General features: G+C 38.5%; 2 protein-coding genes and 1 non-coding gene across 3 annotated transcripts; 1 reads left to right on the top strand and 2 right to left on the bottom strand.

Annotated features, from left to right (window-relative positions):
• Positions 1 to 779: 779 nt before the first annotated feature.
• LOC146304621 (glycerol kinase) lies at positions 780 to 11,348 on the bottom strand. The gene is made up of 21 exons (XM_084713954.1): positions 11,091 to 11,348; positions 9,035 to 9,108; positions 8,824 to 8,930; positions 8,659 to 8,736; positions 8,497 to 8,576; positions 7,422 to 7,559; positions 7,217 to 7,326; positions 7,031 to 7,097; positions 6,696 to 6,713; positions 4,927 to 4,962; positions 4,777 to 4,844; positions 4,624 to 4,666; positions 4,373 to 4,453; positions 4,149 to 4,227; positions 3,953 to 4,049; positions 3,778 to 3,862; positions 3,531 to 3,651; positions 2,518 to 2,661; positions 2,333 to 2,419; positions 1,621 to 1,707; positions 780 to 1,399 (listed from the first exon to the last, which is right to left on the bottom strand). Exons 1-21 carry the CDS (start codon positions 11,181 to 11,183, stop codon positions 1,389 to 1,391), a joined length of 1,704 nt encoding a protein of 567 aa, XP_084570080.1. The 5' UTR covers positions 11,184 to 11,348; the 3' UTR covers positions 780 to 1,388.
• Positions 11,349 to 11,766: 418 nt separating this feature from the next.
• On the bottom strand, positions 11,767 to 11,838 carry trnae-uuc (transfer RNA glutamic acid (anticodon UUC)). The gene has a single exon. It is a non-coding gene; the product is annotated as a tRNA-Glu (tRNA).
• Positions 11,839 to 13,001: 1,163 nt separating this feature from the next.
• Positions 13,002 to 15,866, top strand: inha (inhibin subunit alpha). The gene is made up of 2 exons (XM_084713953.1): positions 13,002 to 13,560; positions 14,894 to 15,866. Exons 1-2 carry the CDS (start codon positions 13,272 to 13,274, stop codon positions 15,640 to 15,642), a joined length of 1,038 nt encoding a protein of 345 aa, XP_084570079.1. The 5' UTR covers positions 13,002 to 13,271; the 3' UTR covers positions 15,643 to 15,866.
• Positions 15,867 to 16,448: the final 582 nt, after the last annotated feature.

The raw sequence follows: 16,448 nt of genomic DNA, 5'->3' as shown, positions 1-16,448 counted from the left end.
TGCGAAAAGTAAAGTTCTTTACCTTTTTTCTTAATTTAAATCATTTAATCACAGAAATTTTAACATTTTAGTGCAATAAAGCTTCATCATTGAGAGTGATCTTTTCATCTCAGCAGTTTATGACAAGATTTTTGCATTATTTGAAAGTTAATTTAACTTTTAAGCAGGCAGCTTGAATGACAGATATCAAAAAATTGTCAAGTCAACTTGTGACTAGAGGAACAATACTGCCTTGAAGTTAGATGACACCACTTACACGTGGAGGACCAGAGAAGTGCATTTTTACATTTAAAGTTACAGTGAGTCGTATGTTAGCCAGTTCAAAATAAGCAGGATGAGATTTTCCTGCAGATAATTTTTGTTTTTGACGTAATATTTTGTGGTTGTGGTGGCAGAAACGCTTTTGTCCACAGGGGGCTACAAAATCAACAAATATGAAAGTTCCTCGTAGCTGATTTAAATAAGATTCCCCTGATTAAAAACTAAAGAATGATCACATTAATTTGTGACTGGAGGAATAATATTGCCAGTTATGTTGATCAGATGCAAACGGAAGAACAACATTTTGATCTAAAAAAAATAAATAAATTATGAACAACTGCTCAAGATGTTCTTAGTTGGTTTCTAGCTTTGGGAGATTTCTAAAGTGTCCAATTTACTTTTTATTTCTCTGTCTTAATGCATTCTGCGCCAACACAGAAATACAAAAATTGTCTGCCAATTCATCATGTGTTCACCCACATTACACAACAGAAAAAGCACGCGCACCTCAGTTCACCAACTTTCCTCCCTTCTTTGTTTTCATCTCACAACAAACTCAAACCTTCTGTGTTGTAATCCCAACTGTTAGAAAAAATATATATATTAGACTCTGTTAGAACACAGCTCCCACAGGACAAAACAAAAATATAAAGTGCTCTAAAAATGTCCTCTGTGGCTCATAGTGGAGGGTCTTGAACAACAAAACATCACAAGATGACCGTGAGTCGACTGTTCAAGGGTAACAGTAAAGTGACAAACGACAGGTAATGCAAATTAGCCTGTGAACTTCACTTGACACCTGAACTACATAATTTCTACATAAATAAGCTCATGAATTCAAACCATATCAACATCGTAGAAAAAGAAATACTGCATGCACACCCCTGCTAAAATTAATCTAATGTACCGCGTGATTAAATGCATTAAATAAAAAAAAGGGGGGGAATAATGAAGAAAAAGTCCCGTTCGTCAGTTCAAACTTGTCCTGATTTTCCAGTCGGATTCAGCAGGAGTGTCTTTCTCCCAGAATTCCTCCTGGAACAGAGTGCAACCGAGAGGACGAGTGGTGGTCCAGCGTGAAGAGTTTCCACTTTCCTCTTTGCTTCAATGCCTCCGGGAGTCGGAGTCTAGTTGTGGCCTGACGAGGACGGAGAAATAAGAAAAGCAGGAAGTGTTTTATTTCACCATCACTGATGTCAATCAAATATGACACATCTAATGACAAGCTAGATGCATTTGCTTTATTTTACCACGGAAACCTTAAAAATCTCATGCATTTCCATCTAAAGAAACAGAAACAGTGCATCAGTCTTTCAAAAGAATATGATGTTTCGATCACATACTGAAGGAGACACTGACCTGCGAGGTATTTTGCACCAATTAACATCAGCATGCTGCCCATGATGTAGAACCCCAGCGGGGCGCTGCTGAAGATGCTAGTTTCACCTTTTGGTCATCAGAGCAAATAAGAGGGAAAGACAGAAGACCGATGAGTCCAAACAGCAAACAAAGAAACCAACCTACAGCTTCACCAGCTTTATTTAATATCAATAGTCTGGTATCGACAAACTCATTCACATATATGAATTAACCCAGAATCTCTCATTTAAGTTACGATTTACGGCGTGTGCAGACGAAAATGCATCTGGTTGAAACTGGATAAACCGTCAACCAGTCAGAGCAGCGAAGTGTGTGACATGGTGCTGAGAGACACGCGCAAGCTACAGCGGGACTTGGTCCGTTTCCAAGCGGAAAGAAACATTTTTATTAGAGTTTTGTGAGCTTGGTGCGTTGTGCTTGACATGACGTGACTTCTCAGATATGGGCTGAAAATTACATCACTTTACTGCAATGCAGCCTTTAAAACCACAAAAAAGACAAGACTGATGCCATATCAAAATATCACAGTGTCCAAAATCTAATCTCATGTCAAAATATCAATATAATATTTATTTTTTTCCAGTCCTAACCTGGACCAGTGATGCTCGTCTGTCAATCATCTTATAAAACCCGCCCTGTATTTACGAGTAAATGAACCAGGATGAGTGGAAACCTGTCCGGTCCAGCCTACCGTTTCCATTACAAACAGGCTCTGTCGTCTCCCAGTTCATGGATTTCTGCACCGCCTTCTTCCATCGAGCGTAACGAAACTCGCTCTCTGCAGAGCACACGGACAGAAACACCTTTACTTTTAAAGCAGCAGCTAACACAGGCACGAGAGACATAACATGAAGAGACAGCAGCAGCTCAGCGCACCTTCAGGGTTGATCTGAGGCTCGAACTTCTCGGAGGTGACTTCAGTCAGGTCCTCTGGGCACAGACTCCACACGCTGACCCCCTCTGCTGCTCCGGCCGCCATCGCTGCACCCAGAGCTGTGGTCTCAGGCATGGATGGCTTCACTGAAAAGAACAACACACAGCATACAGAGAAATACATGAATACGAGGCATTTTTATGCGGTCATGCTAACAGTCTTTTATTTGCTTTTTAGAGGGTTTGGTCGGCTTTGTGAAACAATGAAATTATGTTTCTTTTGTGTGTCATCACTCTTCTACTGTGCATTTTGTCATATGTACAGAAAGCTCACATGTCAACTTATAAACCACAGGTGTTGTTACTCGTGCCGATGGTTGAAGAACCAGTTTGGTCACCGTCTTGGTTTGTTTATGATGACTGCCGACACTTTCTCTTTCCCTTTTAACTCAGACATCAAATAAATTTAAAACATGATAAGAAATCCCCACACTTTTCCCGAAGCTAAACTTAGAGCTTGGATAGAGAATTTACAGGAAGACGTCTCATTTGTCGAGCGGGAAGGTGCAAGAAAACTCCCAACATGAACAGGAAATACCTATCTTAAGGTTTCACAATAAAATTAGCAGATGCACACATTACTGTCGTAGATTTGTGTTTTAAATGTGAACAATCCAAGGGAACATTTTCCATTCTGTTTGAAGAGGTAAAATATATGACAGAAGACATTTTATCAATGTAATTAACTTTGGAGCCTAAGCTTTTCTAACATAATATAATCTGAGAAAGACAGAAGGTAAATGTCTAGAACTGTCTGCGTGTATATCCTTAAAAATAAATACCTATTCTGTCAAAGGAAACCACAGCATTACATTTATTTTATTTTATTTCTTTAGGGTTTACTTATTTTTCATTTCTATTTTTATCCCTTCTATTTGTCTTACATATTATATATAGTTGTGAATTGTTTTTTTTATTGACAAACTAGAACAATAAGACACGAGTGGAAATCTTACCAACAGGGATACAGAGGATGTCTGCTTGCAGCTGCATCAGCAGCCTGTTGGACGTCATCCCTCCATCCACCTGGAGCTGAGTGAGCGGGATGCCGCTGTCCTGATTCATGGCGTCCAGAATCTGCATCCAAACAAAATTACAATAATCGTACAAATGCCTGCCTCTAATCACAGGACATAGCAATTTTGTGAATTATATTGCAAAAACTTAAACTTGTGACCAGTGTCCATTTTTTTTTGCTCTTACCTCTCGTGTCTGGAAGCAAACAGCTTCCAGTGCAGCAAACGCGAGGTGACTCTTGTTAGTAAACTGAGTTAAGCCACAAATGATCCTGTGACACAGAGAGAGTCATGTCAGACAGCAGGCCATGAGAATAATTTTAGATGTTATTGTGACACTACAGAGCAGTTTGTGGTCTTACCCTCTCGCACTGGGCTCCCAGTAAGGTGCATAAAGACCCGAAAACGCAGGAACGAAATAACAACCGTAGGATGTACCGACTGATGCAGCCAACTTCTCTGCACAGAAAGACAAATATTAATTAATATTAATATTCTGGAGGTTAAATAACACCACAGTCCAGAAGATGTCACTCGTCACATTTTGTTCAAACATACCGAGCTCTTCAGACGATCCGATGATCCCCAGATTGTCCTGCAGCCAACGAACCACCGCTCCTGCAATAGCCACAGAGCCCTGGAGGGAAGAACCAAAAATAAAAGAGCGAATCAGCTCAAAGATCCTCACACAACACTACTTTAATTATACAGTATATTGTGAAATGAATGGCAGGTGTGGTTGTTTTTAGAAAGGGGATGTTAGTGTATTTAAGTTACTGTACCTCTAGTGCGTAACAGGCAGGTTTGTCCCGGCCGAGTTTGTACGCCACAGTGGTCAGAAGACCGTGATCAGACATTACAGGCTGCAACAGAAACAAGAAAAAGTTAAGATTATTTTACACCAGTACTCCTGATGTTTGTCCAAACTGTAGGTGTGCCGATCGCATCTACTGTAAGTAATACACTGAATATGGAGGAGTACCTCATACAGCCACAAACTGTTCATTTAAAATACAAATCTTCAGTGACGTACCTTCGGCCCAGTGTTTCGCAGGAGAAAGCAGCCAGTTCCATACCTGAAAAACAACAAATCAAACTTTTAGTTGAGTGAAGACATTTGTAGAGACAGACATAAAAAAAAAAAAAAAAACACCATGCAAACCTAAGAAAACACAAAGCCACTCACGTGTTTTTCGCTTGCCCGTCCTGAAAACACATCTGTCCAACAAGCGCTGCCGACTGATCCCCGAGACACTGTTTAAAGAAAACATAAATAAATTTATCAGGAAACTTGACAATGAGGCAATGTTGGAGAGCAAAATACAGATAAACTTACCCCTGAAATGGGAATACCAGATAGAGCTCCAGATTTCTGTCAAAAGAGAAAATCAAATTGTTTAATAAGCAAACTGTCTATTTTAAAATTAAAATTACATTAAAAGAGCTTTTTGAGTGTTTTGTTTCCTCTGAAATTTGCTGTATTTCTGTTTGTAGCAGTATCTGAGACATTGTCAATTTAAAAAGTTGACATTATTACAAACATATTTATGCTAAAATATCAAATCAACAGAAATTCCAAATACAATTAGTCATCAAAGGAAAAACATCATTTTTAATCACAGCCTTGCCCTGACAAAAACACTGAAAACAAAAGGGAATCACTCATTATTTGACTACATGAAGCCAAATAACTAAAATGTACAGATTTGAATTCTACCACAATGTTTTTACAATAAAGCACACTGTAACAGTGAAGGGAAACGAGGGCAAGTGTGACCCTGTGTAAATCAAAATGTCTTCACTCCTATGTGGTTTTGGTTAGATGTTAAAAACACACAAGATAAAGTTGGTTAAATCAAACAAACTGTGGCAAAAGAGTGAAGAGATTTAGGAGACGTGATGGGACGTTGCAGATGGTCTGTCGGGGAAAGCTGTGGGCGTTAATGACAACCAGCTGAGCAGCATGCCACAACCGAAGCAATGAGGGACAGGAGCCATCCAGCACATTTCCAATAGAGACCGTCCTGTGTGTACGCCCTCGTGTTTGTGCATGCGTGGGTCCAAAATCACTGAACAAAGGCTGCTCAATTTTGTCTTCAATACCGTAAAGAGAATAAATAACAATAAATAAGCCGCCAAAAATCTGTTTCCCTGCTGTTTAAAAGGGTTAAACCTGCAATTTGCCACTTGGGGGCAGCAGGAGAGAAAAAACTGACATGAAAAGATGGGGAAAGATTTAAAAGTTATTTTATTGTTACTTCCTTTGCAGAAGAAACAGGTTAAACTGTTTCCTGACTTTGTGCACGCAGCTGCATTTTCATCAGATTTAGCGTTATTTGTCCTGGACCTTAAGACAGATTTTTGGTACTAACCAGTCAGGAAGCCGTACTGGTTTAGCACCAGGTCTTGATCCCCATTCCTTTTACTGCTTCACCAGCTAGTCACTTAACTTTGTCTCTCTGCTGTGTGATGATGTGGCAGGCAGCATACATTTGGTTTCTGGGGAGCAGTGAGACTGAGCTAAAAAATGCAGGCTGGAACAGCAAAACAAAGTTGCTATGAAGCTCCACGGAGCTCTACAACCTACAGAGTCACATAATAGCTGCTTTAAATAGCCTAATGTCAACAAAGACAACAGAAAGACTATTATATCAAAACTTGAAATCTGCTTGAATACCATATTTAGTCTCTTGTCTTTAAATGAAGTTTTTGTGTGTTAAACATCTCCTTTTACCCACATCTAAATGGTGTTAATACTAAATTTGGTAATTCTGCAGCGGCAAGGATATATAAGAGCAAATGTATCAGGTTAGTAAGGAGTTAGTTTCAACAAAGCAAGTGAGTGATGTGCACCAAAGGCTAAACATCTACTGTATATATTTCTAAATGTGCGTCAAATCTGCCGAATTTCAACAATGAGACAGACACTATGTGGCAGAAAAAGACCAAACTGTCCTACAAACAGCAGCGTTTCAGCGACTGAAACGTCAGCCTTCGTGTGAGCGTTGGAAATGCGCTGTGTGATGGCCTGTAATTCACCACGGAGAAGCAGGACGGGTTAACGTTGCATGGTGAGGAAAAATAGTGATGGCGAGTATTACTTACCCTGCTAGAACATATTTTCTACCAGTGAGAGAAGAGAGACAATGGCACACAAAGAAAATGCCTAAAAGAATTTCTCAGTCAACCTTCAACATGCACTTAGAAACAGTCTGAACGCACGTTAACTGAAAAAAAAAACCAACACAAACAAAAACAAACCTCGATTTTATCTTATTAGTGGCCTGATGCACAAGACATTCCACTGTTTCAACACAACACTAGAGTCACACTACACACAGCAATGAAATCAGTAGGATAAAAAAGTAATATAAACACTTAGAGTGAATTTTAATGTGGTATAGACTTTACGTGATACTGAGGGATTTATGCACGCTTACCATGAGACCGTATATTTCTGAAGAACTCCTCACTCTGGGCAAAATCTCCATGGGAATACCAAAATATCTGACGGGAATCAAAAGAATAATTTTCTCAGTCCTGTGCTTTACATTATATTTGCAATCCGCATTATTTGGTGCAGTCAAATAAATTTAAAATCAGTAAAAATGAGGCAGCTGTCGTACTTGCAAAGTTCTGGGTCCCAGTCCATCGTGTGAATGTTAAACAGCATGGTTCTGCTGGCGTTGGTCACATCTGTACAGTGGACTCCGCCTGACTTCCCTCCTGTCAAACACTGTCGCACACACATCAGGCGAAAACATAAAGAGTCAGTTCTGCAGATATTAAATTTAATTGTTTCAAGTGTGGAAGCAGGGAGTCTTTTCCCACCCAGATGAGCCAGGAGTCGACGGTGCCGAACATGGCGCGGTGAGACACGACGGCATCGCGGACCTCGTCGACGTTGTCCATCAGCCAGCGGAGTTTCACCGCGCTGAAGTACGTGCTGATCGGGAGCCCCGTTTTATGCTGCAGGATGACGACAACAACAACAACGTAAACAAGAGGCATAAAAAAGTATAAATCTGTTAAAGATTAATAAAATAAATGTGCAAATATAAAGAGAAGTAAATAAAAGAATAAATAAGTAAATAAAATTTGTGAAAATATAAGGAGAATATAGGAGTAATAATTCTAAGCACTTCCTTTTATTTTCACATTCATGTGTTCATTTGTACATTTATTTATACATTTTAAATTTATGTGTTGATTCAAGGAAAAAAGCAATAGCAAAAAAATAAGGAAAAATAAACACAGAATCAACAAATTATATTACATTAAAAATGAATTTATTTTATTATTAATTTCACTATATTTTTGTGTTTTATATTTATTTAAAACTTAAATTACTCTGTTTTTCTGTACATTTCTTTACATTATTTCTTTAGTTATTTTTTTCCAATATAATGTATTTTATTTATTTTTATTCCTTTATCTTTTTCCCATTTTTCTCCCCTATTAATTTTTGCCTTAAATGAACCCTGTCATGCATAACAAAAAATATCACTGATAAAGTAAATTATATTTTGTATTTTGTTATTTACCTTGATATTTCAACATTTATTTATTTAATTTCTCTCTATTTTTTTTAACTTACTATAACTATTCTCTTAATTATTTCTCTCCGTATTTCCACATTTTTATATTTTTCATGATTCATTCTTTTTTATGGCACTCTTATTACTCCATAGAAACGATATCAACAGTCTGCATTTCAAAATCCATATCAAATATATTGGAATAAAATATGATATATTGATAAATAGGAAGTAAGAAGGATTAGATAACAGTAATTTCTAAAGAGCAAAAATTACAAAAGCAGCTGCAGAGTCAACAAAAACATCCAGTAAGAATTAACTGAAACAAAACTAAAGTGCCAAATTACACAAAAAAGAGCAGATCTCACCTTCAAGTGGTTTTTATTCCGTCCTGGAGTTTTGTTGATGAGACGTTCGACTGTTGATTGCGTCCGCAGGTCCAACCAAACTGAACAAAAACACAGTCAGTTCACAGCAGTGATGAAGGACACACAACAAACTGTACAGAGTGCAAAGATTCAAAACTTTACCGATTGCATTGTAGAGGGGCTCCCCTGTCTCTTTGTCCCAAACCAGTGTGGTCTCTCTTTGGTTGGTTACTCCGATAGCTGGACAAATTCACGAAAAGATATCTGGAGATTTTAGATAATTAAAACACGCCTAGCTAAAATAAAATGACGTTCAAGTGTGAATACCTTTAATGTTTGAGATGTCGATGTTGAGCTGGGTGAGTTTCTCGCATGTCCGCTCCATGCACTCGTACACCGACTGCAGGATTTCTTTGGGGTCCTCCTCCACCCATCTGAAAATTAAGACAAAAAAAAAAATCACAACAAATACAATCTAAACATTTCTCCTCTTATGCATGTGCATCTTTTAGGAAGTGTGTCAGATCTGTTTGCTCACCCTTCTTTGGGGAAGCTCTGTTTGATCTCCACCTGATGGTGGCTGAGGAGCTCTGCTGTCTTTGAATTAAACACCTGCAAAGAGAGAGTTTCAGTGAACTAAACATCACATACAAATACACATTATACAGTTCCTAGCTGATTTTTAAGTTATTTTGTCACACATTCAATAATTATGGATGCAAATGGGAGAAATAATGGCTGAAAATTAACAATAATGCAACCAGATATTAAACAGTACAGACAGAGCAATGCAAACCTCTGTGAGACTTTATAATCTGCTGAAGTGCTGCAGTGTTTTCACTCTGCAGACTTTCTGCACACAACAGCAGTGTTGGATCTGTACATAACCTGTGTCACCTTTTCACCCAATTATCACAGCTAAAAATATCTCTGCACGTCTTTTGGCATTTATCAAATTTCAATGAGAACTCACAGTTAGCGCTAAAGTGTTTTAAGATTACAAAAAACAAGATAAATATCCATTGAAGAAAATGGAAATCGATACTTCTGTCAAATGACATCCCATATTTTCATCTAAAGTCATGAGAATACAATACAAAAATCACTTCAGTCATCTGTGTCAGCCATGTGTCTTGTTTTAGGTTTCTTCTGGTAGTTTGAGGCGACCGCTGCCAATAAAACTCTTGGCTCTCGACTATCAGCCACACCCAGAAAATAAAGCAAAACATCTGAACTTCTTTCTGCGCCATGTGTTCGAAAAACAAAGTGAGAATTCTGCATTTATCAGAGAAGTGAATATCTTAAATTTTCTTTAGGGTTACAAATACAGATTGTCTTCATTATCAATAAACCTGACCACACTTATCGATTGATCTGTCAGTCATTTCCTTGATTAATCAATCGGTTGTTTGGTCCATGAAATGTCAGGAAATGATGAAAAACGTTGATCACTGTTTCCAGAAGCCAAAGGTGACGCCCTCAAATGTTGTTTTGTCCACAACCCAAAGATACTCAGTTTACTTTCACAGAGGAATAAAGAAATGGAAAATATTCACATTTAGGGAGCTGAAATTAGACAATTTGGACATTTTTTCTTAAAAAAAAAAAAAAAAGAAAAAGAAAGAATACTCTCATACAAATTTGAGAACTGGATCCAGCGTTTTCTTTTTCTTTTCCATTTTTGCAATGAAAATTATTTAAATTATTAATTTGAGTTCCAACGATTACTCAATTATTTTGCTCTACTAGATCAAAAGAAAATTAGTTGAAAATTAGTTTGATAATCAGTTAATCATTTCAGTCTTTTATCAAGCAGAAAATGTCAAACACATTTTCTTGATATTTTATAGACTAAATAATCAATCGAGAAAACAATTTTCAGTTTTATTAATAATAAAAATAATTGTCTGCTGCAGCCCTAGTTTAAGTTTCTTCCTGTTCAGTGAAAGGCATTTCCATCTCTTCATTTAGTCTGTTTTGAAGAAAATACCAAATTGTCAGATTTTGTTCTCTCTATACTAAAATAAAAATACTCTATTGCTGCCTTCAGGTACTGTTGGAAATATGACTACAATGTGTTGCAGCAAAAAGGTAAACAGTATTTTACTGATCCTTGTGTTTTTTACTATAATTGTCATGGAGTTAAAAATAACTGCAGTCATCTCTATTTATCTGGTCATTGTAGGCAGAATTCAGAAATCTAGGGAGCCTTGATGCTTTAAAATAGCAATACAGCAATTTTAAATGCTGTATGGCGAAATTAAACTATTGGTCTCTAATGTAAAAAAGCTGCAACCAGAGGGCGACTCCTCCTTATCCTCCTCCTCCCGTGGGCTTACAAAGAGCACTTAAGGTAACATTATGGAGAGATATCATTTGCAGCTTTTTTGACCAACAACACAGCTCATTTAAAGACATTACAAAGGAACAAACACCTGTTAAAAACGGTCACTGTGGCTGCAAGATTACATGCTCAATAATGAAAACACAAGGTGGACAATCCACCCAAGGACACAACCAGCTTTAAGGCGTTTATGAGCCAGAAATTAAATGTAATACAGCTAATAGCTAACACTTAAAGGAGTTTGTCTCACCAGAAACCGAGTGGAGCTCGTCCCCTGGTCGATGGCAGCAACCAGCGGGCCCAGCATGATCCGGTGTGAGGACGCGGCCATGGTGCCGTTCATGGGCAGCCCCGGAGCTTCAGCACCGAACAACTGGATAGAAACCGATTACCACCACCGGTAAAGCGGCTCAGGCTCAACCAAAGACAGACGGGCAGTGGGTCAGTCGTGGAATTCAGACGTAACGGTTGAATCTGGCCCTCAGTGATGACGCAACCAGTGTCGATGTTGCAAGGGTCGTGTCGCGATGTAAAAGAGAACCCCAAACATGCCAAAGATCTCGCGAGATTATTAATTTTAACCAAAATTATGATCTATCTGTAACCCTAATCAAAGGTTTATTGTCCCTAAACCTACCGCTATTTTAACTGCATATTATAAAATAGAAATTGCTTGTACATGGTGGACTATAGAAAACAGCGTCTATAAATCTCGCGAGAGTTTCACAAATTTAGTTTCCCTTTCGAGACACGATCGTAAAAAACATTTCATATCCTTTTCTCACAAACCTTTTCAGTAACATATACCAATTGTCACTGATGCGTTAACATATGGGTATTTAACATAATAATAATAATGTATTCCAAACTTTCGTTTTTTATTTTATTTGTCACATATTGTATAGTCAAGGGGACAAAAACAGTAGTTCCCATACCGGGAGTCGAACCCGGGCCGCCTGGGTGAAAACCAGGAATCCTAACCGCTAGACCATATGGGAAGTTGTTTTCAGAGTTGCAATCAAGGGGTTTTGTATTAGACATTGTTTAGTTCTTATTATTATTGTGCATATAGTGACATAAAACAAGAGAGAGGAAGTATAAAAATACACAGGAGGGAAAAACAATGAATTATTTACAAACAACATAAATAATGTACACAGAAATAACATTTATACGTTTTTATGGCACTCCTGTGAAAAAATAACAGCCTATTAAATATATCAAATCATTACTAGTCATTAGTTATCTGTTGAACATCATCTTGTGCCATTTTACAAAATATTCTGTTGTAATTTAATTTTTACTTTAACCAAGAAAATGTTCTTTTTCTTCAAAGAAATTTTGGTTTGCAAGCAGATGGAACAAGCTAATGAGAATGAACAATAAGGTCAAAGACATAAAAGTAATATAGTGTCTGAGGATGTTCGTGTTATTTTTTCTCCATGACAGCTAAGCGAATTCTACCTCCTGTTGAATGCTGTGAAATTCAGTTTAAAGCTGTGAAAATAACTAATGAAGTGGACTTTGATTGAAGGCTGTTGGGTTGGCTCAAAACAAAGCTTATGTGAACATCTGGTCTTTGGTCTGATAGTTATATGATAAAATGTCCTTGCACAGAAACACACGTTATGAAAAGTAATGAAGACACATTCAAGGATTCAAGGCCAGTCAGATAAAGACAGCACAGGGAAGTTTCCCTTACAGTAGACAAAGGCTTCTTGTTTAGTGGGAAACCAGGTGTGTGTGTGTGTGTGTGTGTGTGTGTGTGTGTGTGTGTGTGTGTGTTAGATGGCTGTCATGATGTCAAAGTGTGCAGGATACTAATTCACATTTTTGCAATACAGGTCAGGAACAATGAGGCTCTACAGCTAATACAAACACAAAGAGATCTCTATTTTAGTGTGAAACATTTTTGTTTAATTACAGTAAGAAATTATGATCCACATATTTTGGTGATAATCAAAATAGAAGATGTATTGGGGGAGACTCTGGACAGTTGCAACACTCGTTTCATTTCTCTGCATGTTGTGATGTTTGTCTACCCTATTTTATTAGACTAACTTGATCAAGAATTATGAAACAAAAGAAAAACATAGTATGGAAACTCTACAACACAGTGTGATTTTTTTCAGTTATGCAAAACAAAAACAACTCTGCAGGACACAAAAATCAAAGAAATACTTATAAAATATTCAGACACGTTCCCTTGATACTGTGTGAAACAGCCAGAGAAACAGATAATGCAACATCCCAACTGTCAAGGTCATTCTTTGCTATCTTCTATTTGTGTGCTGGCAGCAGGCTTCACTGCAGAGCCAAACAAAAATGTGTGAGAATAAGGGAAGTCACAGAGGAGAGTCAGTGCTCTGGAGCTGACTGGACTTCCATCTTCATAGAAACTGTGCCCAGCAGTGTCAGGTCAAACACAGTCATGGTGTCCTGCGCTCTCCTCATCCTGGGCCCTTTGTGGATCCTGACACCAGCCTGTGGGGCAGAGGAGCTGGCCCGGGAGGCGGTGGTGTCCTGGTTCAGAGAGCGGGTTCTGGAGGGCCTCGGGCTGGAGGAGCCTCCTCCATCCACGGCGCAGGGTCCTGATGGAGGCGCAGTGCCGCCAGTGCACGCTCACAGGAGGGTCCCCAGGATGAGCAGGACAACCTGGGTCAACCATCAACCCAGCCGGACCCAGGAAACCTCTCAAATTATTCTCTTCCCCAGTTCTGGTGAGAAGCTTTGTTGTTGTTTTGTTTACCTGAATAAAACTCAATCCAAAAACATTACATTTTCGATGGTTAAGTCAAAAAGCAAGTTGAGTTTTTGGAATTATCTAATTTTCTGGGGGAGAATCTGATTTTTTAAAGCTAATCATCAATCCAGTCGATCATATTTTACTTGCAACTGCTCAATAAAACTGATCGATTAGGGTTTTTTGATCATAGATGATGAAATAATAATAAATAAAACAATTTAGGTTGAGCACTCAGTGGGGGGATGATTTTTGTCTAAAATTACAATTATTTTAGATTTTTTAGCTTTTTTTTTATAGGCCACTTCATCAGAAGACTAAAAATAAAAGTCTAAAAGACTAAAAGTGCTGTTAAGTGCTTCCATACATATTTTGTAGTCATTTGATATTTATTTCTTCTTTTAAACTATGCCACAAATGTGTGAATATATATTGCAGTAAACTCACTATATGCATGCTGCAGTTTTGAAACAAATAAAGCCAAACAGTTGTACTTTATATTAGTTTTCTTTTGTCAAAAAATAGTAGGAATAAAATAAACCTGTGAAAATAAATAAATGTGTAGGCAGGTGTCTGTGCAGTTCATGGAAATAATGGAAAAGGCCTCACATTAAAGACACTGTAAATAGATTGTTTCTGTGATTACAGCGGCTGTAAAGAGTAACTTCACACCGGGATAAAAAACAGCATTTCACTGACCTTTCTGGTTAGAAGTGTGTTTCAGTTCTGTTGGGTGTGGTCAAAAATGTGGTTTGTTGTACCTGTAAACACCCCACAGTGAAGTCACATTGTCCTGGGGCTCTACTGCAGAAATTTGCAGATCTTATCTTAACTGTTTGGTAGTAAAGTTTAGGATCTGATTTAGAAAGAAAAAAAAAACAGATCAAATGAACAGCTGACTGTTCATATCCTAACCTAAGTTAGGATCTGCTTGTGGAATACCAAAACTGGGGAATCCTATCTTAGACTCTTCCTTTCTCAACTTAAGCCTTAAGATGGGAATTTTCTGTAATTTTGGGTACATCTGGAGTATAGCTGTGCAACAGTGCAGCAGGATGAGAAGTTGCCAGAGGTCAGCCAGAACAAGATTTCATATGATGTTAAGTTCATTTTGTAAAATTATTTTGATGGTACGACTTTGACTGTAAATGTCAGTAAAAAGTAGTGTGTTTATTTGAGTAACTTGAGTCTATACACACTGAAGTCTCTTCTACATAACAGCAGGACTCAAAGGAAGCCCCAAATGATCCAATAAAAAGTAAAGAAACCCGCTGAACTTCACTGACTGCTCTCTAATCTCTCCTTGGCAGACGCAGCCTGTGCCACATCTGACTCAGCTCCTGGAGAAACCACCAACAGCCACTTCACATATTGCTTCCAGCCTTCCATGAACAACCTCGAGACCCTGGTCACATCTGCCCACTTCTGGTTCTATGCAGGGGAGGGAGCCACAGCCAACTCCTCCGCCCAGCTCTTCGCCCTCACTTCAGCTCAGCGGCTCCTTCAGGCGGCGGAGGCTCCATCGACCGTCAGCTCGGACGGGTGGACCACCTACCAGCTGAATCAGGACCTGCTGGCCCCTGTGGCTGAGGGGCCCTTTGTGCTGCAGGTCCGCTGTCCATCCTGTCAGTGCCACGCTGACCAACCAGACAAGACGCCCTTCCTTCACCTCCACGCTCGGCCTCATCATCCTGTCCGTTTACCCCGCCGAGCACCAGTGACCATCCCCTGGTCGCCCTCTGCCATTGACCTGCTCCAGCGGCCCTCGCAGGAGAGGCCCCAGCACAGTGACTGCCACCGAGCGGAGATCGAGATCAGCTTCGAGGAGCTGGGCTGGGACAACTGGATCGTCCACCCAAAGATGCTCACGTTCTACTATTGTCATGGCAACTGCTCGGCCTGGGATCGAGCCACCGTCACGCTGGGGATCACGCAGTGCTGCGCTCCGGTCCCTGGGACCATGAGGTCCCTGAGGATCACCACCACATCTGACGGCGGGTACTCGTTCAAGTATGAGACCTTGCCCAACATTATACCTGAAGAGTGTACCTGTATCTGAACATTCAAGCTTAAAGGGCCAGTTCACCCAAAATATAAAAGAACATGAACCCTTTTTTTTGTCATGATTTTAGGAATAAAATGTTACATAAATTAGGCTATGGGTGATACATGAACTAACCGCTTTGTAAACACCTTCAGAATATAGATATGAATTTAAAAAAAGAAAAAGAAAAATATGTATCACAAAATTTCAAACATAGGTGAATAGGGTAAAAAATTCTAACTAATGATAGCATGATCAAGCAAGCCAAATTTGAGGTATATGTAAATATGCAAACAAGGCATTATCTGATTAAATATGTACTAATTAAATTCATAATGTAATTTATTATTAACTATCTAGAACAGAAATGTGAATGCGAGTGCTACTGCAGAGAAGATTTATGGTGTATGAGAAAAAATATAATTGAGAAAAATATGTATTGAAAAATGCCAAACATGGGTGAAAAGTTTTTTAAATAAACGAACTAATAAAGATTAAACTTTCCTAAGTGGATTAGTTACATTGACATTTTTGTATTACAAGTTTTCTAAAGTTCTGTTGTGCAAATACACATGCAAATTTGATGCCAACCCTTGGTGGATTTAGGAGAAATCTACAGATGCAAATAGACAAATGTAATAAAATAAACACCCACAATGTATTTTGGATGTTTTCTCTCCTCTAGTTTGAAAGAAGACTCAAATTTAATCACTGCATGAAACTTTTTTTTAGTGTCTTACCTTATATGTATGGATGAACATAAATGATAGTTTCACCACCATTGTTAGAAAATAAATTAGAAAATAAATTGTGAACAAACC

Source organism: Lutjanus erythropterus, chromosome 24 (assembly GCF_056507025.1).
Source record: "Lutjanus erythropterus isolate fLutEry1 chromosome 24, fLutEry1.hap2, whole genome shotgun sequence".
Lineage (NCBI taxonomy): Eukaryota > Metazoa > Chordata > Actinopteri > Lutjaniformes > Lutjanidae > Lutjanus > Lutjanus erythropterus.
Note: the sequence above shows the minus strand (reverse complement) of the source record. Positions and strands in the feature narration are given on the sequence as shown.